A 27098-nucleotide genomic window follows, 5' to 3' on the forward strand; every position below is an offset into this window, starting at 1 on the left:
ATTCATTTGACACACCTCTCCCTACCCTTGACCCTGATGGGACAGAGGACAGAGGCTGACAGGGAGATGATAAGATGTCCCTCATAGACATCTCTTTCAAGCTGCTTCTGGTGTCCTTTCATTTGTACAGAAACAATATTGCTGGTTTGTGTGGTTTGCATTCAGGTTGTCTGGAAATTGTAGGCATCCTTTTCCCCAGAGTTGAGACATCCACCCTGTCAGGGGTGTTGGCCACTGTGTTCTCTAATACTAAAACACCTGGTGCTCTACAAACACCCCGCACGGTACAATGGGTCCCACCAACCAACACATAGTCTTAGTTGCTCGGTTCCTCTCACTTCCTAAAGTAGGGAAAGCCCTAGTGAGATGGAAAGCTGAGCGAAGGAGGCATTCAAGATGATCATGTCTGCTTTCTAGAAAAATCTTCAAGATCTTTGCAGTCATCTCAGAAACATCAGGAATTTGGAGTTTCGCCTTTTTCTAGTTCTTCTTCCTCATAAACTGCCCTGAATAAAGGAAATGGAATGGGGAAAAAGAAACAACTAATGCCAGGCACCAGACCCCTAGACACGTTACTATGTATCAATCCGCAATGCACTCAAGGTAAACGTTATCGTTTCCCATTTATAACTATAGAAACACACAGTCAGAGGTTACATGATTTGCCTTGTACATGAGAAATCTTCGGAGCTTCATCTGAAGCCAAATGGTTGAGGACCAGGGGATGTCTCCTCTGTCTTTGTGCACTAGTCACTGTCTGGTCCAGCATTTATGGCACACCACATTGTCTCTCTAGAAACTAGCGGGGGAAACACTCCATATTAAAACAGCCAGAGAAGAGGAGACGCTACACGCAGGCTCAGAATCCAGCTTCCTCATCGGATCCATACACCGCCCTTGGGCACGGGCCTGAGTTCAGAGTCCTGCCAGCGGTGGTGAACGGCATCTACAAATGGACATAGTCGCTTCGACAAGGAGAGAGATCGATTGTGCAGAAGCAGTTGCTCCATCAACCCTTCAGGTCACAGTGACACGTAAATAGGAGTCACTGCATTTATTACAGCAGGGAAGGCCTGAGCTGGGAGTCAGTCAGGCTCCCACTGCCCCGTGACTCCTAACGATCTTAGGAAATCAGTTCCGTATGAGTAAGCTGACGGCCACCTGTGATGGGTTAATTATTAGGCATGAACCTCTTTTGCCATCACCTAGTCCAGTCTGGTCTTTTACAAAGCAGGAAATTGAAGCCCAGGAAGGTTACATGACGTACCCAAGGACAAACTGTAAGGAGAGAGCTTAGGACCTGGATAATAATAAATTAACAGTGTGAGTAGCCAGGTTACTGCCCTGCCTCTCCTTTTTTATGGTGCTGGAGATGGAGCACGTCTTTAATCCCAGCACTTGGGAGGCAGAGGCAGGTGACAATTTAAAAAAGGTCAGCAAGTGGAGAGAGACACGGAGCTGGAGGGAGGCAGCACTGGCATTAGATCAAAACATATTGTACACATGAATGAAACTCTTCAGAGAACAAATGAAAATATTATTTAAAAAAACATAAGGTGGAAGCGATAGAGTAAAACACCAGACACTCCATATCGACCCCTGGCTTCCGCGCATATGTACACACATGGACTCACACCTATGTACACAGAAAAATGTACGTGCACATATATCCACACAAGTGAAAGGTGTGCTGGGTGTGAGTTGTAGCTCAGTGATAGCACGCACGGCTGTAGTTCAATTGCTGGCACTGAAAAATATGAAAAGAAAGAGAAAGAAAGGAAGGAAGGAAGGAAGGAAGGAAGGAAGGAAGGAAGGAAGGAAAGAAAGAAAGAAAAAGGAGGGAGGGTAGGAAGGAGGACCTGTGCAAAAAAAAAAAAATTACAAGCCACTGTTCCAATCCTGACTGTCTTTTGGGGTCTCTTACAGCCACCTGGCAATTCTCCCAATCATTCTACAAACATCTGTTAAAAGAGATATGGGCCAGGCATGGTGGCCCATGACATTAATCCCAGCACTCGGAAGGCAGAGGCAGGCAGATCTCTAAGATCGAGGCCAGCCTGGTCTACAGAGCAAGTTCTCTCTGTGGCCAAGGCCACACAGAGAAACCCTTTCTCGAAAAACAAACAAACAAAAGAAAAAAGAAACATGAGCACATTCACTCGCCCAGTGCTTTGTCTCCAGACACATCTCAGATACACTCTATGGGGATGAAGTTGTATTCAAATAATTCCTACTTTTTAGCAAACTCTCAAACCCCATCTAAACCTCCTTTTCCTTCCTCTTCAACCCCTGGGCGGCCCCTGACATGCTCCTGTCCCAGCCCCTGAGTGTTTAGGTTGCAGCCACAGGACGCCCAGCCTGGCTCCAAACTTCTGACGCGATATTTGCATTGGTTGTATAACTTGTCCAGTCTCAGACAAGCTGTCAAGTGACAAAGTGGGGATTCCAAAGGCCATGTTCTTTCCTCCACACCCCACGGCAAGGACAGAGAAATCTCAGAAAAAGCATTGACTCTTGACAACAGAGCCCTTCCCATAATCTCGCTGCACAGGTTTTTGCAAGTCCGGCCACATCCTGCCCATTTGGGGTGTTCAGATTCCTCAGAATTAACATGAGTGTCACCTGTAGCTTCTTGTGGGGATAATTGCTGAACCTTACTGTAAACAGATAAGCACATCACAGGACGGGGGATACTGGTAATCCCAGGCTCATCAACCAAATGATGTAACTATCGACGTGTTACAATTTATAAGAAAACATAACATTTATGACAAACCTGATTTGACTATGATTGTCAGCAATGAGTAACTTTCTTTTTTCAAAGGAGTATTATATTCCACAGGGTCTTTTTGTAAATCCCATCATAACAATTGGTTGAAAAGTGCAAATATTTTCACCAGCTTAAACATTTAGGGAATACATCAGTCAGACCGAGTGTCTTTGTCTTCTTTTTTAAAAGTTGAATCTGCCAGCATAGCTCCTTTTAAATTAGGAGAGTCAGAATTCTGCTTGAGATTCCCATTCTCTTGGCCACCACCTTCTTATTGTGGTATTGGGCAAGTGGGGGGACTAAGGGCAGTGTGCTGTTTAGGGGTGTCTTTTTTACACTTCTTCATATTGAATATTCTACTTCTACTAAAAAATATAACCAATAATCTGACAGCCATGCAGTGAGTCAATGCTTTGGTTTTATTTTTCAAATATGTACATATATATACATACATATATACACATGCATACATATGCTTATATACATATAAACATAATACATATATGCATATGCATTTGTAATACATATATAAACACATATATAATACATGTACATATATAGATATAAACACATACATACATTTTACACACACACACACACACACACACACACACACACACACACGCACACACGCACACACAGCATCTCAGTTGTCCACTTAATGAGATCTAGTATCACCTGGGAGTTAGCCCCACTGGCTGGGATCCTGAAATATAAAAGAGCGTGAGATCACATTGAATGAGGCAACCCAGACCCAGAAAGACAAATGTTGTTGAACGTTCTCTCTCATTGGAAGCTCTCAGCTTCAAATCGAGATGTGAGCACGTGGTCTGTGGTAACTACAGAAACCAGAGCGGGGAACAAAACAGAAAACGAGACCACTGCTAGGACAGGGAGCGGGGGAAGGAAGGAGGGGGAAAGCAGGCTACAAACAGTCTGAGCTGGGAAAGGGGAAAGGGGGCCCTTAGGGCGGGGGGTAAACACAGGAGAAGGCGGGAGCATAAAGAGCAATAGCAGGACACAAGCGAGCTGGTGGGGAAGCAGGACATGGGGTGCTCTTTAGGGAAATAAGAGGGAGATAAACAGAAGGAGGGAGGTAAAGTAATAATAATAATAATAACAACAACAACAACAATAAGGATGTCTGAAAAAGGCACAAGGAATCATATTATTAGTGCTTACAACAAACAAACAAACCAAAAGTGCTCCCTCCAAGAGCCAAAGTCCACCTAACAAAAACTCCAATACCATATATGAGAAGCCCTCTTTTGAGTTGTTGGCCAGGGCTGTCCAAGAGACTCCCAAAACATAGAGTCTATTGCCTTTGCTTTGGTTAGCCCCCCCCCCACTCCCCCCAGGTGGGAGATAAGTCCCTATTGCTGAAGACACCATGCACTTCAGACACAGGGCCCAAAGGCCCCTGAGCTGGAACTGACCTGAATGCCTCCTCCTTGAGGACTACAAGGCTACAAAGGAGGGAGGCAACCAACAATTCTCCCTCTGTGATGCCTATGAACCACATCAATGACCAGCATGGCATAACCTGAAGAGTGTAGAGTGAAGCCAGGCAGTGGTGGCTCATGCCTTTAATCCCAGCACTCAGGAGGCAGAGGCAAATGGATCTCTGTGAGTTCGAAGCCAGTCTGGTCTAGAGAGTGAGTTCCAGGACAGGCTCCAAAAGCTACACAGAGAAACCTTGTCTCAAACAAAACAAACCAAACAAACAAACAACACAACAAAACAAAACAAAAGTGTAGAGTGATACATCCAACTTGGCGGTAACCAACAGTTCTCAAATTGGACTTAAGACCTATTCAACAAAAGGGAAACCATGCCTAGTACCAGAAGATTAGCCATCGACTCAGTGCTAGCAGAGTGACAGTTCCTGGAGGAGAATCTACAACCACTTCTCTATTAAACCAGAATAATCCCTAACAGCAAGCTGTAAACGTGTGTCCTTATAACCACCGAGGACTGCAGTCTTCACGCCTTATCAAGGAAACTTCTCTTGCAACAGATGGAAAAAACCACAGAAAAAAACATTACAGAAAACCACAACCAATCAAAATGTAGAGTTGGGAGCCCAGTCCCAATGTATATATCTCCACTCCAAAGGCTCAGGGAATGCTGTGAAAGAGAGAGCAGAGTCTAAGAGCCAGAGGACCAGGGAGTTTGCTAAGAGATTGTGTCTCCTAGTAACTCCACCTGTGAAGTCTCGCCAGCATGACTGCCCAGTTAAGGATGACACTGATGTTCATGCCAAATCGAATGGGACAAAGCCCAGGAGGCCTCAACCATACACAAGGAATTACAGGCCACTGGATAAAAGCTGGGAGCAGATGTGGTCCTCTTCAGGAAATAACACCAACTGATTGCCTGGTGTCGAAGGTCAGCCCTGAAAACATACATACAAGTAACATTATACAGCCTGAACAGGCTATATTTAGGAATATATATGTACACATACACAGCCATGCACACACACACACACACACACACACACACACACACACACACGCACACGCACACACGTACACGCACACGCGCACACGCACACGCACCATAACAATTAGTGAAAAGAGATCGTGAATTTGAAGGAGAGTGGAGAGGGGTATATGGAAGAGTTAAGAGGAAGGAAAGGGAAGAATGTAATTATACTATAATCTCAAAAATCAAAATAAATCAAAAGAACGTGAGCTGAGCAGAAGCACTCGCTTGTTCTCCTCTCTCTGACTGAGGATGCACTGTGACCAGCTGCCATAGGCTTCTACTCCTGTGGCTTTCCACTGCTAACCTCAACCGTGGGCCCGAATGATCCTGTCAAGGGCTCTGGGATACCTCTAAGACCTGGCTGTGCAAATTTCCTCTCCCAAGCAATTGTTACACTCTACACAAACAAGTTCTTTCTGAGACTAAAGAAAATAAAGCTGTCAGTTAACCCCAGTTCCTGTTCCTTTTATGCGGTATGATTTCAGAAGGAACCCCCAAGATGTGTCTGCCGTGGACACGCTGTTCTAGTGGCTAGCACGCTGCTGTGTGGCTGGGACTCGGGGCTTTTAGGCATCTTAAAATAATCACACCAATAACATTCAAGGAAGTCCAAGTGATCAAGAGTTTCCCTGAATCTCCATTCTGTTTCTCTTTTGGTAGGGGAAGGGTGGCTATCTCAACCTAGTTTTACATGGTGGGTAAGCCACAGCACACACATCCATCGGTAGTGAAAAAGACTAAAATTTGTGTGTGTGTGTGTGTGTGTGTGTGTGTGTGTGTGTGTGTGTGTGTGTTTAAAAACATCTTTAGGGTCTCTGCAATATAGAAACTTAGACCATTTTCAGGCTTTCTCTGTCTTCTTGTTAGTCAGTAGCTACCTTACGCTCACTGTTAGTTCTTTATAAATACTTTTTAAACGTTGATTTATTTATTTTGTGTGTGGATGGCTATTGAGAGCACAGGAGGTCAGAAGACAACTTTCAGGGGTTTGTTCTCTCCTTCAGTGTGGACAGTGTGGGTCCCAGATTGAACTCAGCTTGTGTCAGGCAAGGTGCCCGTGCTGACAGAGACAAAATTAACCTCACCGTTATACTTACATACCACCAAAGCCCCTGGTATTTCCTTAGCATGGGTACGTTCAGACACTAGTCACTTGTCTGTTAGAAAGCCTGCCACGTGCAGTCAATACCGTCAAGCTTCCCCTTCAGAAGCCCGCTGTCCTTTTCACCCAGCACTACCTTTATCTCAGTCAACTAGTCTCTTACTGGGCAGAAACAAAGTCTGCTGCAAATCTAAATGTGCCTGGGTCTGTGAAGGATGGAGTAGCCCAGCAGTTCTCAACCCGTCCCAGAGAAGGAACGCCATGGCGCTTGCTGGAAATACATAGATACTGAGGCTGCTGACCGGGACCCAGGAATCTCTGTGTAATGGGATTCTGAGATGGGCTGAGCTCTGGCAAACCCCGGACTACACGCACTTCTTCGTAACGCCGCAGAGGAGTCACCCTAAGGCTCAACAGAATCTTAGGGTGGCATCACCCATTTAGCAAACACTGGAAAGATTTAAAGTATGTTTTTCTGGTTTCAACACCCCACCCCTTTGCTGAGAAAAATTTTTTTCTTTAGTCTCACAATTCAAAGAAATTCATAGTTAAGCTATGAAGCATATGTTAATGTGTACTGTACGATTTTTATTACATTTATTTATTGTGTGTGTATGAGCATGTGTACATGTCACAGTGCACCTATGGAACTCACATGGGTCAACTTCTAGGAGATGGTTCTCCCATCATATGGGTTCTGGGGATCGAACTCAGGTCAACAATCTTGGCAGCAAGTGCCTTCCCCCCTTGAACCATCTCACTGGACCCTTAACTATCAAGTAAACACACATATCTCATGTAGATCTGCCATACAGCTTTCTAAACTCCTTCTATATATTTACATATTCTTTTTAAATTTTAATTTTAGCTAGAATGCCAAATAACAGATAATAGAATAAAAACAAATAATAGAATGCCAAATGAATAAATATGCAAATGTGACATTTTCATATGTACACGTCTTAATACTCTTTGTTTCTTTACCCCCCAACCCTTTCACTCTACCCTTGCTGGTCCCCTTCCTTCCCCCAAATTGCTCCTCCTCCTCCTCTTTTTATATCTTCTAGTACCCCCTCTTGTCCAATAATAATGTACTTAACAAAATAGTCACATATATTTTAATCTAATCTTTGAAGGGCAAGCAAGGTTTTATTAAGAAGTAGCAATGGAGAAAACTAACCCCTGAAAGTTGTCCCCATGGCAAGGAGGGGTCCGCAAAATGGGTTACCCCTAATTTATGTTTGACCAGATATTGATATTGATGAATTGCCTCCAATTTATGTTTGAGAACAGATATTGATACTGGTCTTGAATTCATGATCCTCTTGCCTCTTTCCTCTTCCTCCTGAGTGCTAAGATTAAAGATGTGCTGAACCATGCCCTCCGCCCTCCCTTAGGCCTCTTCCCTTATGATGCTCTATATACATCTATACATACATGTGCATATATAAATTTAAGTATAGACTCTGAATATGATAAAAATGGACCAAACCTGTGTGTGTGTGTGTGTGTGTGTGTGTGTGTGTGTGTGTGTGTGTGTGTGTGATACCATTTGAACACAAGGAAGAGGGGAAAGAAATGCTGAGGTGTTTAGTTCATAGGAATAGGGTATGGCTATTTCTGTTATAGAGATAATTAAAATGTCAAGTATATATGGACCATTTTATATACTGAAATGTACCTACATCAACTATATGTGGCCTTGGTATACAATCAAAATCAAGTCATTCTAAGCAGTCATTGAAATGTAATTACATTTTTGTTGTTGTTGGAAACAAAAAGGACCCCTTGGGCTTCCAGAAAAGGTCTGTGTTGTGCAATAGTTAGAGAATGACAGATGGGTGGCCGAGTTGAAGCAAAGCAACATTGCCAGTTCTAAAGTAGACCTATAGCAGCCTTTTCTACTGGGAGTAAAGTCATGTTAAATTCAGCTTAGCAGATGTTTGCCAATTATAGCTGTATTTGTACATAATTAAATAGTCACATATACTTTAATCCATTTTGTAGACAAGATCTCACTATGAAACCCAGGATGGACTTGAACTCATGATCATCCGATCTCCTCCTCCTCTGCAGGGCTAAGATTACAGGGGCACAGAATTAAGCCCAATTTCTGAATTTTCTTATCTTGTAAAAATGGTCTAGAGATTTGGAATTAAATGCTAATTAAGAGAAGTGCTTCCTAATTATTTCCTTCAGGGTGGGTAGAGAGCAAAGATGTTTGGCACAGCTCTCTATTAAAGGAGTGGCACTCACATTGTTTTATTGGAGCCCAAGGCTGGAAAGATTTCAATGACTCTACAAACAGCCACAGCGTCAACATAGTTGGATTATCCAAAGATGCCGTGATCTCTCTATGGCTTCTCTACCAAGCACTGAGCATTTTAATGGTGTTAGACTCAGGAGTCTAGGTTACAGAAGACCTGGGAACATTGTAGATGACAATCTTCCCCCAGGAGCCTCAGGAGCCAATCTGGATTTCTGGCCAAAGAAGAGCCTACACTCTCTTACCACAGAAGAAGGACAAGTCAAACAGGTCGCCCACCACCAAAGCAGCATTTTGAAATCATCTCCCCCTTTTTATGACATGAATGTGATATGATCTAGCTATCCAAAAAATGCTATTTTGAAACTATTCAGTGGATAGAAAATCATGGAAGCACATTTTGTGAAATTCCTCCTTTAACTGTATAGCTTTTATCTCCACATTGACAGAACAATGGTCTTCTATACACAAACACAGACCTGAGTGTTTGGAGTTGCTGACTGAAGTCTAACTCTACTGGCCCATGGCTATTGTCATTCTCAGCCAAGAGGACAACGGACACGAATGTTTGCATCCTATATTATTCTAGAAACTGCATTCTGAATTTGGGCTGATGCACAGAGAGCACAATACATGCTCTGAAAAGGATTGGGACTGGTCCAGCCACGCCCTGTTTAAGGCCCCAGGAACCTTCCCGTAGAGAACACAGTGTCTATACTTGTTGAGCGCTACACCTGTTTGAAGTGTCTTCCTTCTGTTTGGGCATGGACTTTTCTTAACCTTTCATAGTCTGGGTTTATTTCCTAAGCCAGCATTATGGAGCACTTTCACAAGAGCAGACACTGCATGAACCATGGAGTAGCCCAGAATGGTACAACAGTGGGGTTGACGAAGTGCCGGGTGTGTGAGAAATTCAAAGCAGGTTTGTGTAACACCGAAACTCGGTGAAGGTGCCTGCATGCACTTCCTGCTGGTGCCCTGTCTTGGCATCAGATGCTGACTGCATCACTGTCCTAGGGTGGCTACTTAGAACCATATTTTCTTTTTTTTAATGACTTATTTTTATTTTATTTTATTTTATTTTATGTGCATTGGTATTTTGCCTGTATATATGTCTGTGTGAAGGTGTCAGATCCCCAAGAGGTAGAGTTACAGGCAATTGTGAGCTGCTATGTGGGTGCTGGGAATTGAACCCAGGTCCTCTGGGAGAACAGCAGGTGCTCTGAACTTCTGAGCCATCTCTCCAGTCCCCCCGAGAACCGTATTTTCTAACACAGTACTCTGTCCTCTTAGCATTCCATCTGGAGCTTTGGAGCTTACTAAATGTGCCTCCCTCTCTCTCTCCCTCAGTGATAGATACCATTTGTTTGCCTAACTGGAACATATCATCACGTGATGTTTTACCTACTGTTCTCTTTATCTCTTCACTATCAAAACGTATTGCCACTGCAGGCACAGGACGCGTTCTTACGCCATTCCCACATTTAACTGTTCAGCTCTTCTCTGACCTCCCCCAAACTCTGTAACCATCCAGCCTTCCGTGGATGTTCCGTGAGCACCTCTGACCTCCCCCAAACTCTGTAACCTTCCAGCCTTCCGTGTATGTTCCATGAGCACGATGACAAGTGGCAGTGTGCAGCGTGCGGTGGTGACAGGGAACACAAAGACGGGTATCACATTTCTTGCTCTCAGAGGCTCAAATGCTGAGGAGGTGGGGCCGAGGAGATGTTCATTACCGGGTGACTGTTACCTGGTGCTGGAAGAAGCAGCTTTGGCTATAGAAGAGCCAGATATGGAGCACCAGCTGTCCTGGAGGAGGGTATCAGAAAGACCAAAGAAGACATGCCATCTACTGCGGTCACACAGCATGAAGAGCAGTGGGATTCGAATGGTAGAAATGGAATCTTTATGACAGTGTGTCATAAAACAACACTAAAAGGAAAGGGGTAAATTGCAGAAGTGCGGTGGGATGGTCTTTCTGTATGCTGTGAATATGTGTTGCTGTGATTGGTTAATAAAGAAGCTGCTCTGGCCTATGATGAGTTAGGTTATAGCCAGGCAGGAAATCCATGAGAGGGAAGAGGAAGAAAGGCAGAGGCGGGAGAGACGGCTAGGCTGCCATCCAAGGAGCAACACGCTGGTAACGCCACAGCCGCATGGCAACACAGAGATTAATAGAAATGGGTTAATTTAAGATGATAGAGCTAGCTAGCAAGAATTCTTAGCCACAGGACATACAGTTTGTAATTAATATTAAGCTTCTGAATGATTATTTTATAAGTGGTTGTGGGACTTCAGGTGAGAGAGATTTGTCCTGACCATGGGCCAGGCAGGACACAGGAAATCTTTCTACTACACAGAAGTACTAGGATCGAGTAGTCATCGGAGCATAATAAAGTATGAGTCATTTTATAAAGAGATGAGGGTAGGAGATGGGTGAGGTTAGGGTGATGGAGGTCACGCCACTGTGAAGGTCATGGCCCTGAAGGTGATGAGAAGCCATGGCAAAGCTTTAAGCAAGGATGGAATACGTTCACAACCTGCCTGACCACACTGTACACTTAACTACCATTGTACACTGGCGTAAAAGTTCCCCAGTCATCAAGCCTCACAGAATTCTTTAGACCTAGATTTTAAAATGTTTTAAAATAAGTAATTGGCTTTTGAATTAAAAATAGCTCCCCACGTGTCTGCCTGCCCCCTGTTTAAAGAACAAATACATCATGCAGAATTTTGTTCCTAACAGACAGCATGGGGCTGAAAAGAAAGACTTTTTTTTTTTCTTCTGGATATATTTGTAGTGTTTCCTACACGGTGTTTTGTTAGTGGTATTATTCAAAAACATAATAAAATACCTATGGGAGGAAATGTAAAGAAACAGTAAGGTCAGTGACTGACGGAACACAATCTTCACAACTCTGAGTCTTTGAATATTTTTTCAGATTTGTTTTTGCATTGAGAATTGAACGCAGGGCCTTGTGTATGTTGAGCATGTACTCTGGTCCCCGAGCTACACAGTTGGTCCCTCCTACTTTTTAAAGCCAACCCAACTATATTTATATGATTTGCTTATTTTATGTATATTGATGTTTTGTCTACATGTATATCTATTTGCACACCAGAAGAGGTGATCTGATCTCATGAAACTATAGTTACAGATGGTCGTGAGCCCCCATTTGGGTGTTGGAAATTGAACCCCTAAAAGAGCAGCCAGCGCTCTTAACTGCGGAACCATCTCTCCAGCTCAATATTTTAAAAATTAGAAGCAGATATTCAAAGAAAATAACAACAAACAAAACCCAAACCGACAACAAACCCCAGCCTCCCCCGTAAAAAGCATAGCAATGAAATTTGAGGGGTTAAGGTGGGTGGAAATTAGCTCCAAATCAAAACAACCACAAACATTTCATGCTCATTCATTCAATTCCTCAAACTTATAAACAGTATGAAGTCGCATCTGCTTCTGGCCCGGCCCTCAGCACATAGAACAGTGCCTGTTACAATGCAGAACTAAAGAACCGGTTGATGTCTGAAGATGTCGAGTCAGTCTAGCTCACTGAACGGTGTTTGCTGCCAAGTCTGACAGCCCGTGTTCCATTTTCCGGGACACACATGGCAGGAGACGAGAACTAACTCCTGTCTCTAGCACGCGTGCACACACATTACGATGAGAAGATAAAGGAAGAGAGCTCATTACTTGGGAAGACTTCTTTTCTACTCCGTGTGAGAGTGAAGTCCTCAAGACACTTCGTTTTCTTTCTCCTCTACAAAGATCTCCTGGGACTGGGGATGTAGCCCAGTTGATCAGAGTGCCTGCCTCACGTACACCAGGCCCTGAGTTCAAGCCCCAGCACCTCACAAAGCAGGCATAATATCAGAAGCCTGCAATCCCAGCCTCTGAGGTAGAAGAAGGAGAATCAAAAGTTCACGGTCATCATCAGGCCACCAAACAAATTTAAAACCAGCCTGCACTACATAAAACTGTCTCAAAATAAATAAATAAAAACAGAAAGAAAGAAAGTGGTGTCCCATATTTATTACTGGAGCAACCTACAAATGCAGAACCTAGAGACAAAGGAAAGAACCCTTCGCCCTAAGGAGCGTTCACTGCGTGGACAGTGATGACGCTGCAGGCTTGGTGTGCTGAGATGACATTGGCCTTTAAATCCATGTGTCAATTATCTCCTGTGAAATTCCGCATAAACCCACTCCCTGGCTTCTAATATCTCCTTTCAGAATCATAACTGGTTCGATTACATTCTCATCTGAAGCCACTGTGGGGGCTGGGGTGTCGATAGGGGGTGAATCATCAGGGAGACAGGGACAGATAAGAATCCAGTAAGGAATGTGCTGTGGGATGGTCTGTATGTCAAGTGTGTTGCTGATTGGTCAATAAATAAAACACTGATTGGCCAGTGGCCAGGCAGGAAGTGTAGGCGGGACAAGGAGGAGAATAAAGCTGGGAAGTGGAAGGCTGAGTCAGAGAGACACTGCCAGCCGCCATGATGAGAAACAGCATGTGAAGATGCTGGTAAGCCACAAGCCATGTGGCAAGGTATAGATGAATGGAAATGGATTAATTTAAGCTGTAAGAACAGTTAGCAAGAAGCCTGCCACAGCCATACAGTTTGTAAGCAGTATAAGTCTCTGTGTTTACTTGGTCGGGTTTGAGCGGCTGTGGGACTGGCGGGTGAGAGAGATTTGCCCTGACTGTGGGCCAGGCAGGAAAACTCCAGCGACAGGAACGGGCCAACCTTGTTCCTGTCTTTTGATCCTGGAAGTCTATTAAGAGGACACTGGGAAGCAGGAAGTCAGGAGCACACACCACAGTGATGGGGGAAAGCGAGAGGACAGCCAAGAGGGTGGCGTCGTTTCTCTTATTCTCACAGTGAGTACGGCCCAGTAGCTGGACCCACTCGCAGCCCCTGAGAACCTTCACTGATGGCCACTCCCCATGTCCACTGGCTGGCTTGGAGAAGAGGCCCTAGACTAAATCCTCTGACCTCCACACATGGGCCCACACACATACATCATAAGCAAGAACACAATAATAACAAAATAAAACACTTTTTTTAAAAAAGAAACGGGTAGAATAGAGCTACTAAAATACACCATAATGAATGTTGGCTCACTTCTCCTGCTGTGAATCTGACCTGAAAATTTGGCATCTCCGAAATAAACTCTCACGGGACAGCTTACATGCATGTCCCTAGCCACCAGGGGACACAGGAAACTGCCATAGCAGCCTGCAGGAAGTGGTGATACTTAATTCCAAAACGGGTGTTTTATGACTCTGGTTAACACAGTGGACCAAAAAAGCCTCATATGTTTGCTGCCTTCCAACACACATAGGTACAGTCACAGACACACATACACACAGACACACACACACACACACACACACACACACACACACACACACACACGCATGCACACGTCCTTCCTAACCTTATTTCCAGGTCAGACAGTTTACTTCCACAGATCTCCTCATTTTCCCTAATCCTTTGTCCTTTCTGGTAAGACATTTCTTTCTAATATTCAGGGGAAAAGAAATGATTATTCCTTCTTTTCCCGCTGCAACAGAAATAGTTGAAACTTCAGGCTACTTGAATCTCGGGCCAGATCCCAGCTTGACCTGGGACCAACTGTACCTGGACCCACATAAGCGAAAGCGCCACTCCAGTCTGCGGCTCCACTCATCTGCACACGGAGGTAAGAAAGGTGAACCTAACCTCTGGTACCAACTGTACCAACAAAAACAATGCCAGATGCCACATGCAGAATATTGACATGTGTTTTAAACAGAAATTTGTCGGACTGGCAAGATAGCTCAGCAAGTCTAGGTGCATAATGACCTGAGTTCAATCCCTGGAAAGAGCTCCACACAGCTGTCCTCTGACCTCCACACATGGGCCCACATACATACATCATAAGCATGAACACAGTGATAACAAAATAAAACATTTTTTTAAAAAAAAGAAACGGGTAGAATAGAGTTACTAATGCACCATAATAAATGTTGGCTCACTCCTCCTGCTGTGAATCTGACCTGAAAATTTGGCATCTCTGAAATAAAACTCTCACGGGACAGCTTACATGTCTGTCCCTAGACACCAGGCTTGTCCACTTTCTGCCTCTAAGGGGAATTCTGTGACTGCCCTTCTAATTCAGCTATTAGGAATGCTGAATTATCGGAGATCTAAATAAGTCTAACTGCTTTGAGTCTAGTATGAAGGTAGCTTCCAACAGCACTCAAAAAATGTGCCAAAGCTATTCCAAGAGTGGCAGGCATAGGACCATTCTTGCCTAGACACCCATAAGCCACCCAGTGCAACACTGGAAACCGGTATACCGGGACATTCCCACTACAGCTCACACGACTTATGGGAGACAGTTTTGAAAAGCAGCCCAGGTCCGAATCAAAGGAGGAGTTTGTTTACTGCCATCAGTTCACAGCTGCCTGGCATACCTTGGCTCCGTTTCCAAATCACCAAAAACCATCCAAAAGACTTCCCCTAGGTGAAGGCACAAGGCTGTACACAGGAATCGCTAATAAGAAAATACTGTAACCTGAACGTTGAGAATTCTATTTGGACCGACTCCGGCCGCAAGCACTCCCCATTTGTCTGTCTCCAGTGCTATAGAAACTGCCCTGCCCACAATGTTGCATGAAATTTGTGCAGTAACTTCCCTCAGACAGAAACATGGCCTGTTTTACCTCATGTGTTCCAGAATGCTTACTTAAAAATCCGTCTCCCAGCACTTAAGACTTCAGTCCTTATCACGGACTATGACCAGGGTTCATTCCAAAGACGGAGTGAAGCCCCAGCGCCCATCTAACACACAGTAGAAGGTGTAACAACAGTTTCCAGTTACTGAGGTGTCCTTAGGTCACTGCTTCTCGGATATTTATAAGACCACAGAGCCAGCACAAAACTGTCAGTAAAAGCAACCAAACTCATCATTTTCAAGAACTTAAAAAAAAAATTTTTTTTCAAGTAACTTAAATGAACAAGTTCTTAGAACTCAGTAAGAGGGAGTAATGTGGCCATTGAGGTGGATGGGCAGGTAAAGGCATTTGCCACAGCCTGATGCCTGTGTTTAATTCCTGGAACCCATGCGGTAGAAGACTGAATGACACCCACAAACTGTCCTGACCTACACACACACACACACACACACACACACACACACACACACACACACACACACATTCGCAACCTGAAAATAAAGAGTAAATATGCAATTTAAAGAAGAAATGTCAATGACAATTCGGCACTGACCTGGAATCCTATTGAGCGTCACCCAAAAATGTTCATCAGGACTATAGGTATCTTTAGACCACTCTAAGAGATCAATGGCCCTTTTGTCAGTCATGATAAATCTGACAAAGTCTCTGGTGAGGGCCACATAGGCCGTGCCAAAGTAGATGGTCAGCTGGTGTGGAGGTGGAGTTTTCAAAGTATTTGTTTGTTTCATAAAAAATCCACCTTTGCCTGTACGTTCTTGGTGGACGTATTTAGTCCGCACAATTGCATGCTTTGGAGGCAGCACCCCTGGGGTGATGTTTTTTCCCTTAAATCTTTTCAGATGGTGAATTATTTCCTTGTTGGTTTTCAGGGGGAAGTCCTGCCCGCAGGTGTTGAGAACATACTTCCAGCGGACCTTGGATGCCAACAGATCTTTCATGCAGTTCAGGTCAGCCTGGAGACGGGAGAAGCCCCCATAGACCACCTTCTTAGTCTCAGAAGCCAGAAACGCGTTCGGGAAGCACTCCAGTAACTGCCAGACCGCCTTTTTAAACTTCCAGGGGGCTTTTTCATCCACGTGCACGCAATAGACATTCTGGGGCGTGTAAATGGCCCTGAAGAGCCTTTCAAAAGTGTTGAAGTCTTTGTGGATCACCATAGTGTAGGCCAGGGGGAAGGCAGCCTCTTCTCCGGACAGGGGTCTGGTGATATAGTGGCTCAGGGTCTTGTATAGTTGGCAAGAGATTCTTCCCAAAGGATGTGGCAATGTGTTCCCCCACATGAGGAACGTATGATTTTGCAAGCCGTAATCACAGGCGATGACAGTCCTTTCGCTGGAGCTGTTGAGCGGCTGGTAGAGATTGGACGGGCTTAGCTGGCTGGTATATAAGACCACAAAAATCACCACGCTGAGAGCAGTGAAAGCGAAAACGCAACTCATCCATACGTTCATTCTTTTCAGTTCCGGGCGGGAAGAATTATCTCCGGAGACTGAGGAGTGATCACAGTTCTGAAAGCCCAGGCGCGAGAGGCAGACCCGGTTCCCCCAGATTCTCCGGCTTCTCCCGCAGAGTTGCGGGCTCGCGCCCCCCAGTCCTCAAGGCGCAGGTCTCCAGTGTTTCTAAGTCTGGTCCATCCTCTCGGATGGGCTGGAGATGCGCAGCTTTCCCACCGCACGCTCGCATCCGAAGCCTGAAACCCCTAGCTGCCAAATCCGCGCCAGCAGGAGCCCCGCCCCGCCCCGCCTCTGGAAAGCCTCTTCATTTGCACACGAAAAACAAGAGGTACCTCCGAGCAAGCTGCGTTCTGGAACCGAGTGGTGGGACCAGGAACCGACTTTCTCAAGCGTCAACCCCACCCACCTCCCCTCCTTCCTTCTAAACTGCTCTCTTCGCGTACACCCCTGGCCTTCCAGAAGAGGTGGCTCTGTTTTCTGGTCAGCCTTAGGGCAACAGCTCCTCGGTGTCTGTTTCTCTTCTTTCTAGTTTATTTTTTAATTTTTTTTTTTCATTTCAGTGTTATCTCTGCCCCTGGGCAGAGGCAGAGATAAGGAAAGAGGGCATTACAACATGCCTAAATAGATAATCAGCAGGAAAAACAACAACAACAACAAAAAAAAACCTTTGTGGTGAGCTATGCTGGATTAAATCTTTGCGATGTGTTATGCCTGCTCAGACTATGAGAAGAGGGAACTAGGAATCAAACCGTGGGACACGATTTGAAGATGACTTCTCCTATCAGAGGGTCTGAGCTGATGACATACTATGGCGAAATGGGATAGCCATTGCTTTCTGTTTCATACAGAGAGCTTCAGATGTCTTGAGCTGTCAACACACTATTTTGTAACAGTCAAGCACCTAGCCACTGAGTCTCTTTTAGCAGCAGGATGTCATCGCATTTGTGGTCATTTTATAAAACTCCTGGGATTCTCTAGTCTCTTTCCCACCCACCCTGCTTTCCCACTTCCTGGACTCTGAAGAAAGAACAAATGCTTCTGGGCCGTTGTAAAATTCCTGGAAGTATCAGTCATTGTGACTCAGGGAAACCAGGAAGAGCAGGTCTGGTTACAAGGCTTGGAATTCTCTTAGCTTACCTGTGCACGTGTGGCCTGCCGCCTCACAGGGAGTGTGGAATGCTTTGGGGGACCAAGGCTGGTCCTGTGACTATTTCTAGGCAGAACGAAGCTGGGAGACTTTGGCGGTTGCTCTAGGGAGAAGTTCCTTGTCTCTGTAAGAATCAGGCTCTCTCTATGAAATGGCAAATAAATGCCTAGCTACAGTTCCAGTTTGATTAAATGAGACTCCTCCTGCTCACACCCCAGGAGGAAGCAGGCCCCTGTCTGAGTGTGAATTCCAAAAGTGTTACCTTTTGTTACTCTTTTTCCTCTTTTGAAAAATAGCCTATACTTCTGATCCTGCTAATAAACTGATATTTTGATTTCTGTTCTTAACAACGTAAAAGAAAAACATTTACCTTAAGGCTTTTAAGTGGGTTAATTAATCCCCAAAACCCACACCTTACTTTGAACAGGGTTTGGCAGCACATGCCTGTAACCTCAGCAGTTGGGAGGCTGAGACAGGAAGATTGCAAATTCCAAACTCTAGGCTAGTTTAGGCTACAAATGAGATCCTGTCTCAGAAAACCAATCAAGCTGGGTGTGTTGATACCGTTCTTTAATCTCAGCATTTGGGAGTTGGAGGGAGTGGATCTCTATGAGTTTGAAGCCAGTCTGGTTTATATAGAAAGTTCCAGAACAGTTGGGGTTACATAGAGAAAGCCTGTCTCAAGCAAACACACACACAAAAACAACTAAACAAAACCCATTTTCTCCCTTTATCATTTACCTCCAGTGGATGCCACAGTAAAGTAAACTCAAGAATTCATCATCAAGCAGATTGTACTTGTGGGGCAGGGGCGTGGGGTGTGTGGAGGTAGAGTGTTGCCACACAATTTATGGTTTAAAGCCATGGCCACCACCACCAAAAACATACCTCACCAATCACTTCTGTAGTTTGTGCTGGCATGTCTGCCCTGGCTCTGATGAATGGACTGAGAGGAATCTGGGATGTCTTTTTATTGACTAGCCTAAGCAGTAGGTTTGTTTTGCCTGGTCTCTGTGGTAACCGAGCAAGCATTTTTCTTCTAGCAAATGATTGGGAGAGCTGAGCTATTAACTTTGAACATGGGCATTATTTCTGCTCTGTTCACTCTAGTTGAATATAACTACTAAAAACTTTCCTCAAGGGTTTGGGGATTTAGCTCAGTGATAGAGTGCTTGCCTAGCAAGCTCAAGGCCCTGGGTTCGGTCCTCAGCTCCGGGGGGTGGGGGTGGGGGTGGGGCGGGGGAAACGGATAACAACAAATAAACTGTCCTCACGTTAATACTTTGTGTCCTGCCTCTCTGTGGCTCAGGATAACCTTTCTGATCACAAAAGAGACAGAAGACAACTAACAGCACACATAGTTGGGCCCACACACCAGCAAAGAACTGAGCAATCAGGAGAGGCTGATACAGGACCATCCATCCTGCAAGGACTGACTTCTCATTAACCTTGCAGAGGCTCATCTTCCAGCTCATGAAAGCAGAACAAGATTGGGACTCTGGGTGTGATTCTTGCCTATAGAACCAAGGTTATGCTTATTTATTTATTAACTGACATAATATTTGCATATACAGGGCCCAGTATTACCAGTCAGCACACTCCAGTATCACATAGGGTTGCATCAGAGTATTTCACATTTTCATTGCTCAATTGTCATTATTTCAATGTTAGGAGCCCTTTATCTCCTTGCAATGGTTACTTCGAAAGATAGAATTAATTTTTGATCATGGCTGCTCCCGCGTGCCATATAACACAGGGAGTCTTCCCAGCCTCTACCCAGGCGCAGGTTGAATCCTACGTGTTCTTGTTCATTTGTGGGATCTCCAAAAGTAATGGTTTGATTGAGTCCTCCAGGCTCCAGCAAGATCACTCCACCCAGTCCTGTACAGAAGGTTTCAGTTGTGTCTGTCCAGCAATGTCTAACTCTTTGGACCAAAAGGAGGTCAGAAAGTAAACAGAAAAAACCAGAAAATCCTCCAGCCATGAACACAATGATCAGAAGTTGTGGGTAGGCCTTGTGCTCTCCCAGGCATGGGGAAATGAGAGCATTGTGCTGGTGGAGGCTGACAGTGAGCCGACAGATGCAGCTACCACCTGGCCAATGTGTGTGGACATCAGAAGAGGGAGGAGGGAATGAGAACCTGCACCCCTTCCCTCACAAAGCAAGTATCTCCCTTGCCATGCTAGCAACTAACACCACGTTGAACCAGGGACCAGGTGCTGCCGGCTCTTCTGATGTTCCAAAACATGAGAAAAATCTGACTTTTATCAGAACAGTTCACAGCTTTTAAATTTCTGTCAGACAGTTAACAGATCTTAAAATCAAAGTACATACACACTCATACACACACACACACACACACACACACACACACACACACACACACACACCATTACTTAGTCCTCAGGATGACGCTTTTTACCACTTTTCATTTACACATCAAAACTCATGCAGTATTAGCCCCTTTGGAAGGCGTTATTGGCATTACTGACTCTTTGTTCACATACCATCATAATGCACTTTCTCAGAGCCAAGCATGGATGTGGGACCAGCAGACAGAGGTACCCTACTGTGAGCAACAGGTGATGGTCCAAGAAAGAAACAGGTTCAAGTTCAAAATTTCAGGAGGTCATTTGGATTCCAAATAGCCATCATGGTACAGCTCAGAACCCATCTTTTTATTTGGCCTATCTGTTTATGTAACCAACACTGGCTTTGAATTTACTTAGGTAACCCAAGCTGTCCTCAGACTCTCAGTAATCCTCCTGTCTCAACCTCCTGAGGCCTGAGATTACAATTTTGTGCCACCTCCACGTCTCTTTTCAATGCCTGTTTTGTTGCTGTGTAAGACCACCACCTCAAGCCTTTACAAAGTCAGGTATATGATTTGAAAACCAGGAAGCTCAATGCTGGCAAGCCTAGATCAACGCCAAATTTCCTCTGAAAATAAGCAGAATACAAAGCCTAAAATAGAAATACAAACTAATAGTCTGCACATTCTGTTTGAAAAAGCGGCTTTCTTCTTTCCTGAGAAAACAGCAAACGGCAGACGCTCCAGGGACCTATGCTTGAAAGGTCACAGAGGCTTCAGTAGTAGCCTCAGGGGACCCACGATGGTTTCCTGGACTGTGGTGGCAGCCTGGGGCCAGACCACAGGGATCATGAAGGCAGAGGTGAAGACAGGGAAGGTCTTCCAGCACCAAGCTGGGATGCTGAGTCATGGGTATAAAGAACAAATCCCTGGGAAAGGTCAGTCTTTTCCCTCTGCCCATCCAGAGTCCAAATTATTGGCTTTTTTCCTGCAGACATCCCCCAAGGGTGAGGCTTTGAAGATCAGGCTGGAGTAGAAGTAGACTCACATTGGCCATTAGACAAAGTTCAAGAATTTGTCACTATTGGAAACTAAAATGGTCATGATGGCCTTGACGTTAACTACCCCACCTTGGCCAAGGTCTCCACTGATCCTGAGCAGACAGGCTGCTAAGATGGCAAGGTCATTAAGTCCCACACCATCCTGTGACAGGTGGCAGACCTCTGTCCTGCTTCCTCTCCTCCTCTTCTGTGTCCAAGAAGCCAGTACTGGTTCCAGTGGCTGCTCTTACTTCAACAGAGGCTGTGCTGACACCTGGGTGACTTCACCGAGGCCACTTTTGATGTCGTCTCCAAAACATATAGCTACCTGACCCCTGACCCCTGGAAAGTCCATACCATGTTCATCAACTCTCCCTATCAGAATTCATAGCCCATCTTCTGAAGACCCATGCCAGAATCTCCCTGCATAGGATACAGGACCCACACACATTTCTGTTGCTGCTATTGGTTTTGGTTTCAAGACAGAGTCTCCTGAATCCCAGGCTGGCCTTGAGCTCACTATGTGGCCAAGGATGAGTTTCTATTTCTGATCCTTTTGCCTGTGTCTTCTAAGGGCTGGGATTACAGGCATGCGCCACTCTTGCCTGGGCAAGCACTCTACCAACAGAGCTGTATGCCAGGCAACTCTATAGTGTTTTATACCATAAAAATCAAGTGAGTTAAGTCTGCTTTTTAAACAACAACAACAACAGAATGCCACAGCTTTGAAACATATCTAATAATTTTTTTGTATATAGTGCTGAGCATTGAGCCCCAGCATGCTAGGGAAACACTCTACTGCTGAGCTGCTCATCAGCCCTGCAATGTGTTTTAACTAATCATTTTGTGCTTAAATGGTTTGTGTTGTCTAGAAAACTCACAACTGCGATCCAACTTTTCCTTCAAAAATTCCAGGCAAATATGTTTATCATACTGTATCTGTCAGTAACACCTTCTCTAAAAGGGCCAGGTAGTAAATACTTGAAGTTTGTAGAGAGCTCATTTATTCATTCTCTTGCTGTTATTCCATAGTTTTGTGCTGCAACAGCACAAAGGTAACTAAATCATATTGTGACTGTTTCGCAGCAAAGCTTCCATGTGTGGACACGAAATTCCGAAAGCAACATAACTCTTCACGTCTTGAAGCAGTCTGTTCTTCGATGCTGTTCTCAACTGGTGAAAATCAAATTAAGTGGGCGGTGGTGGTGCACACCTTTAAACCCAGCACTTGGGAGACAGAGGCAGGCAGATCTCTGGGTTCGAGGCCAGCCTGGTCTACAGAAAATCAAGCCAGGACTGGCGAGTTGGCTTAGCAATTAAGAACAAGGGGTGTCCTGCAGAAAGATCTGGGTTTGATTCCCAGCACCCACATGGTGGCTCACAATCATCTGTAACCCCAGTTCCAGGGAATCTAATGTCCTCTTCTGTCCCCCCACAGACATTCAGGCACACACATGGTGCACAGACATACATGCAAGCAAAACACTCATACACATAAAATAAAAATTTAAAAATTATTAAAGAGAAAAAAATTGAAACCAGGCATGGTGGCACATGACATTAGTCGAAGCACCAGGAGGCAGAGACAGGCAGTTCTCCATGAGTATAAGGCTAGTTTGGTCTACATAGTGAACTCCAAGACAGCCAAGGGTACACAGAGAAACCTTGTCTTGAAAACAAGCAAACCAAAACAAAAAAGGGGAAGGAGCGGGGGTGGGGGTGGGGTGGGGTGGGGGATAGTAGTGAGGGATAGTAGACAATACCAAAACAGGTCAGAGTAAGGCCACAGGCGGTCTCAGGCTGATCCTTGCGCTAGATTTTTCATTCTACCCCTCAGACTGAATATTGCCACTTAACTGTTGCTGAAATCCATTGTAACATCTGCATCTTTCCCCAAGAAGAAGTGTGGAGTGATGGAAACCTTGATCGTCCTTATATAGACGGGGAAGCCTTTTTACGTACACCGTTTGAAAGGGCGCAGTGCTGGATTTAGGAAGAGTTTTGACAAGTAACCGACGCTTTTAACCTCAAGTTCCTCATCTGTAGGATGCAGATAGCAGGAGCTACGGTGCTGTAGAGATTAAGTGGGCCAGTGTGCACAAAAGCACTTGTGTACACATACCTGGTGCCACCCGTCCCTGGTTTCTAAGAGGGTGACAGAAGACTCAAGAGTGGACAAGTTTGTTTGGCTAGCCCTAGACGTGCTAGGGCAGAGTCTGATGCTGTCATTATGGTGGATGCTCCTGTCTGCCACAGCTAGCTTGCTTGCTTGCTTGCTTCCTTCCTTCCTTCTTCTTCTATAAAATGGAGATATTAAAAACACAGTTGGATGGCGACAGAGAGATGGTTCAGTAGTTAAAAGCACTGACTGCTCTTCCAGAGGACCCAGGTTCTATTCCCAGTGCCTACATGGCAACCCACAACTACTGCTAACTCCAGATCCAAGGGGTCTAGCGCCCTCTTCTGGCATCTGCAGGGACCAGCCATGCATGTGGTACACAGGCACATATACAAGCAAAACACACATACATATGAATAATGAAAAAAAAAAGAACTCACAATTAACCAACAGGCTTATTACAAGACTGAAATAGGCACCGCACAGTGCGGTGGCTTAATTACACACCCTGAGAACATTTATTGCCCTCAACGTGCCTTAGTTCCTCTACTATTGAGTTTAATTAAAGGGTGTTAATTTTTGAGACAGGATCGCATGTAGCCTAGCCTGGCCTTGAACTCCTGATCCTCTTGACTGGCCCCTCCCACCAAGTGATGGGATGACAAATGGTATACGCCTTGACGATCAGCTAAATCTCCAGTGAAAAAAGAAAAGGTCTAGGAGAACAGTCCTAGGCCTCTGTCTAATGAGCCACTTGTGTCTTCCCCCACCCCACCATCCCAACTGCCTAGCTCGCTCTTCCAGACACACTTTTCTGCTCCCTTAGCCAGCCCCAATGGGTAGCAGGGTTGCCCCTCTGCCAGCTGGAACTCTACCTAAGCAAAAACCAAAGCCAGCAGGGAACAGGAAACCTCAATCCTACATTTTATATGCATGTGGCTATTTGGTTCCATTCAAAGAACAGCGTAAGTAACTATCTGTCTTTTGAAACAACCTTTACCGGATCTGCAATGTCTCCTTTTGGGGGTTAAAAGGTTGCAAATTCATGAGACGTCTCCCCACTCCAGGTCTAAATCTGCACGTTCTCAGGGTCTCTTCTCACACCAACTACTTCCAAGTGAGTCTCAGACCCACGGGGGTTTGTTGAATTGGGCTTGCTGTTTGTTTGTTTGTTTGTAGTGGTGCTGGGACAGAATCTCCAGCTCCCACAAGCTAAGCATGAAGTCTCCACCAAGCTCCAACCAGACTGGGAGACATTTCACAACATCGCTGCCCTCAGGAGTCTGCATCTTCAAGATCCCATTGTCTGGACATTTGCAAATAAATGGAAACAAAACCAGGCAGCCCTCTGCTCCAATTTCTAATTTCAATAACCCTACGAAAATTTAAATTCATTTCTAGTCTACCCAATCCACTTTTTCTCAACAGAGCCTGACGTTTGCTTGAGTTTAGACAGTTTGTTAGGACAGAGTTCTTGGGCAAATTACCAAATTCAGGTGTTTCTTCTGCTCCCTTGAACATTATAGTTGACACGAACCTGCCTGCAAGATCTGTCCTGCAATGGTACCACAGTTCTACATCTGCTGCTCCCCCTGGATGAACTGGCTTTAGTTTCAAAGTGCTGGTCCAGGGAACAGAGATGTTTAATTTTTTTAAAAAATTCGCAATTCCTTTTCTTTTTTTCCTTCCTTCCTCCCTTCCCCTTCCTCCCTTCCTCCCTTCCTCCCTTCCTTCCTTCCTTCCTTCCTTCCTTCCTTCCTTCCTTTCTTCCTCCCTCCTTACTTCATTTCTTGTGTAAGAATGAACACTTGCTCCAGCTTCAAGTTGCTATACTTGAAGTCACTAATGTCTGAATGAACTTCGCTAATCTATAGTCTTGCTTCTCCTAAGACAGTGAAGCTGTGTATTCAGCGCCATTTACTCACTCTGTCTGAATGTGCTCTTAAAGGGTCTGGAAGCTTACCTATCTGTACTGACAGCAGTGGCTGAGCTGCAGGAGAAAGCCTTTCTCCACAGCCAGTCAGGTGTTGAGCAGTTACAAGAGGCATGCATCAGTGAACGGAACAGAGATATTGGAGGGGCTGATTCTGGTCTGAAACTGCATAGCTGAGGATGGACGACCTTGCACTTCTCATCCTCCAGTCTCTGCCTGCTGAGACCTGGGAGTACGGGGGTCTGCCACCATACCAGTTTATACAGTACTGGGAATCAAACCCTGGGTGTCGTGCATGTTAGACAAACACTCTAGCAATGAAGCGACATCTTCGGTCTCTAATTAATTCTTAATTTTGATATGCCTTGGGGAAAGAAGGGTGAGTGAGAATGGGGCCAAGGTGTCTCAGGGTGACCAGATATCCCCGTTTGTCCAGGACTGAGGGAATTCCCAGAACATGTCATGCTCAGTGCTAAAACCTAGTGAGACCCAGGCAAACCAGGAAGAGCTGGTCCCCCGGCACCTTTGGTCCCGTCCACTCTCAGACTGAGAGTCATTAGAATCGTCACTAATTGATTAGAATGAAAGGGAAAGAGAGCCTCAAACCATTGGCAAGGCTGGGGAAAGAACCAAACGGCAGCGTGTCCTCAGCCCACAAAGAGTCTACGTGACCCTTCTTCACATTTCTCCAAACCAGTGAGGCATGGGGGCAGAATGATTAACGTTCACCGGATGGGTTCTCAGTGAACCCAGAAGAATTCACCTAAACCAAGCCAACTACAAATTCCTCACTCCCCCTTGTGGACAAGAGGTTTTAGTCACAAAGGATGGGGAAACCTAAAAAGATGATAATTATCATAAATGATACTATATCTACGCGCCCCCCCCCCCCACGCTGTGCCCCAATACACGTGAGCTGGAGGTCTTGCTATGTTGTATGGCATTAATTAAAAGGGGGGGGTGATTTTATGAATGAGAACGTTTATTCTACCATGGTCAGGAAGTGGTAAGAAGCTCAAAAATCCTTTTCAAGGGCAGACCAAGCAAGCAGTCATTTCGGCTCTCTGGCTCATAACTTCCAAGTTTGTGCATTAGGTTTGGAATGAAATACACTCTGTGGCTCCTTCTGTCTTGAAACATCACCATGAGTCCCGCTGCCAGCACAGAGTGGAGGGCTGTTTGTATAGGGAAGTTGCAATGGGAAGCTTGGTTTAGATTGAGGGATGGCCAGGGAAGTCCAAAGTTGTAAGATAATAGATAAACCAAAAAGGCTGTGAAGTGGGGTAGAGGGCTAGCTAGTGCCTAGCTCAGGCACTAACTGTGCGGGAGAAGAAAGGGGCAAACAGGGAGTGGTCAGCCCTTTCCTGGTACTGCAGGGTCTGAAGAAGGCAGTTTCTACGTGGGAAACCAGAGAAGAGCTGGAGTTCCAGGCCGGGGTCTTTCTACAGAATCCCAAGATCGAGATGGAACTTGGACTTGAATAGAGTGCAGCTCAGCGAAGGAGGGGTTTGCAAGGATTGGGGTGCAGAAAGGAGATGGCTACTGAGGAGGTCAAACAGGAGGTGTCTTGAGAGGGGGCGGGCTGGCCTTGGCACAAAGCTAAATCCATTCAGTGGGCCTGAGCCTCCAGCTCCCTTGAGAACGAACCATGCTCTATCCTCTTGTATCTTCGCAGTTAAATTTTGATCTTTTCAATCTGGCTGAAGAGAAAGAC

The 27098-nt window shown here is 45.2% G+C and overlaps 1 protein-coding gene across 2 annotated transcripts in view; it reads right to left on the minus strand.

Annotated features, from left to right (window-relative positions):
• Positions 1-27098, minus strand: part of LOC128103573 (N-acetyllactosaminide beta-1,6-N-acetylglucosaminyl-transferase-like) — a 102562-nt gene that overhangs the window by 27621 nt on the left and 47843 nt on the right. The window contains exon 1 of one of the 2 annotated variants that reach the window (XM_052728075.1): positions 15912-19074. The exons of the other annotated variant lie outside the window; for it this stretch is intronic. Within the exon in view, the coding sequence (XP_052584035.1) occupies positions 15912-16830 (919 nt within the window). The 5' untranslated portion in view covers positions 16831-19074. Of the gene's footprint in view, positions 1-15911; positions 19075-27098 lie in introns of those variants that run through there. 2 annotated transcript variants of the gene reach the window in all.

Source organism: Peromyscus californicus, unplaced genomic scaffold (genome assembly GCF_007827085.1).
Source record: "Peromyscus californicus insignis strain IS unplaced genomic scaffold, ASM782708v3 Scaffold_8__1_contigs__length_139910024, whole genome shotgun sequence".
NCBI lineage: Eukaryota > Metazoa > Chordata > Mammalia > Rodentia > Cricetidae > Peromyscus > Peromyscus californicus.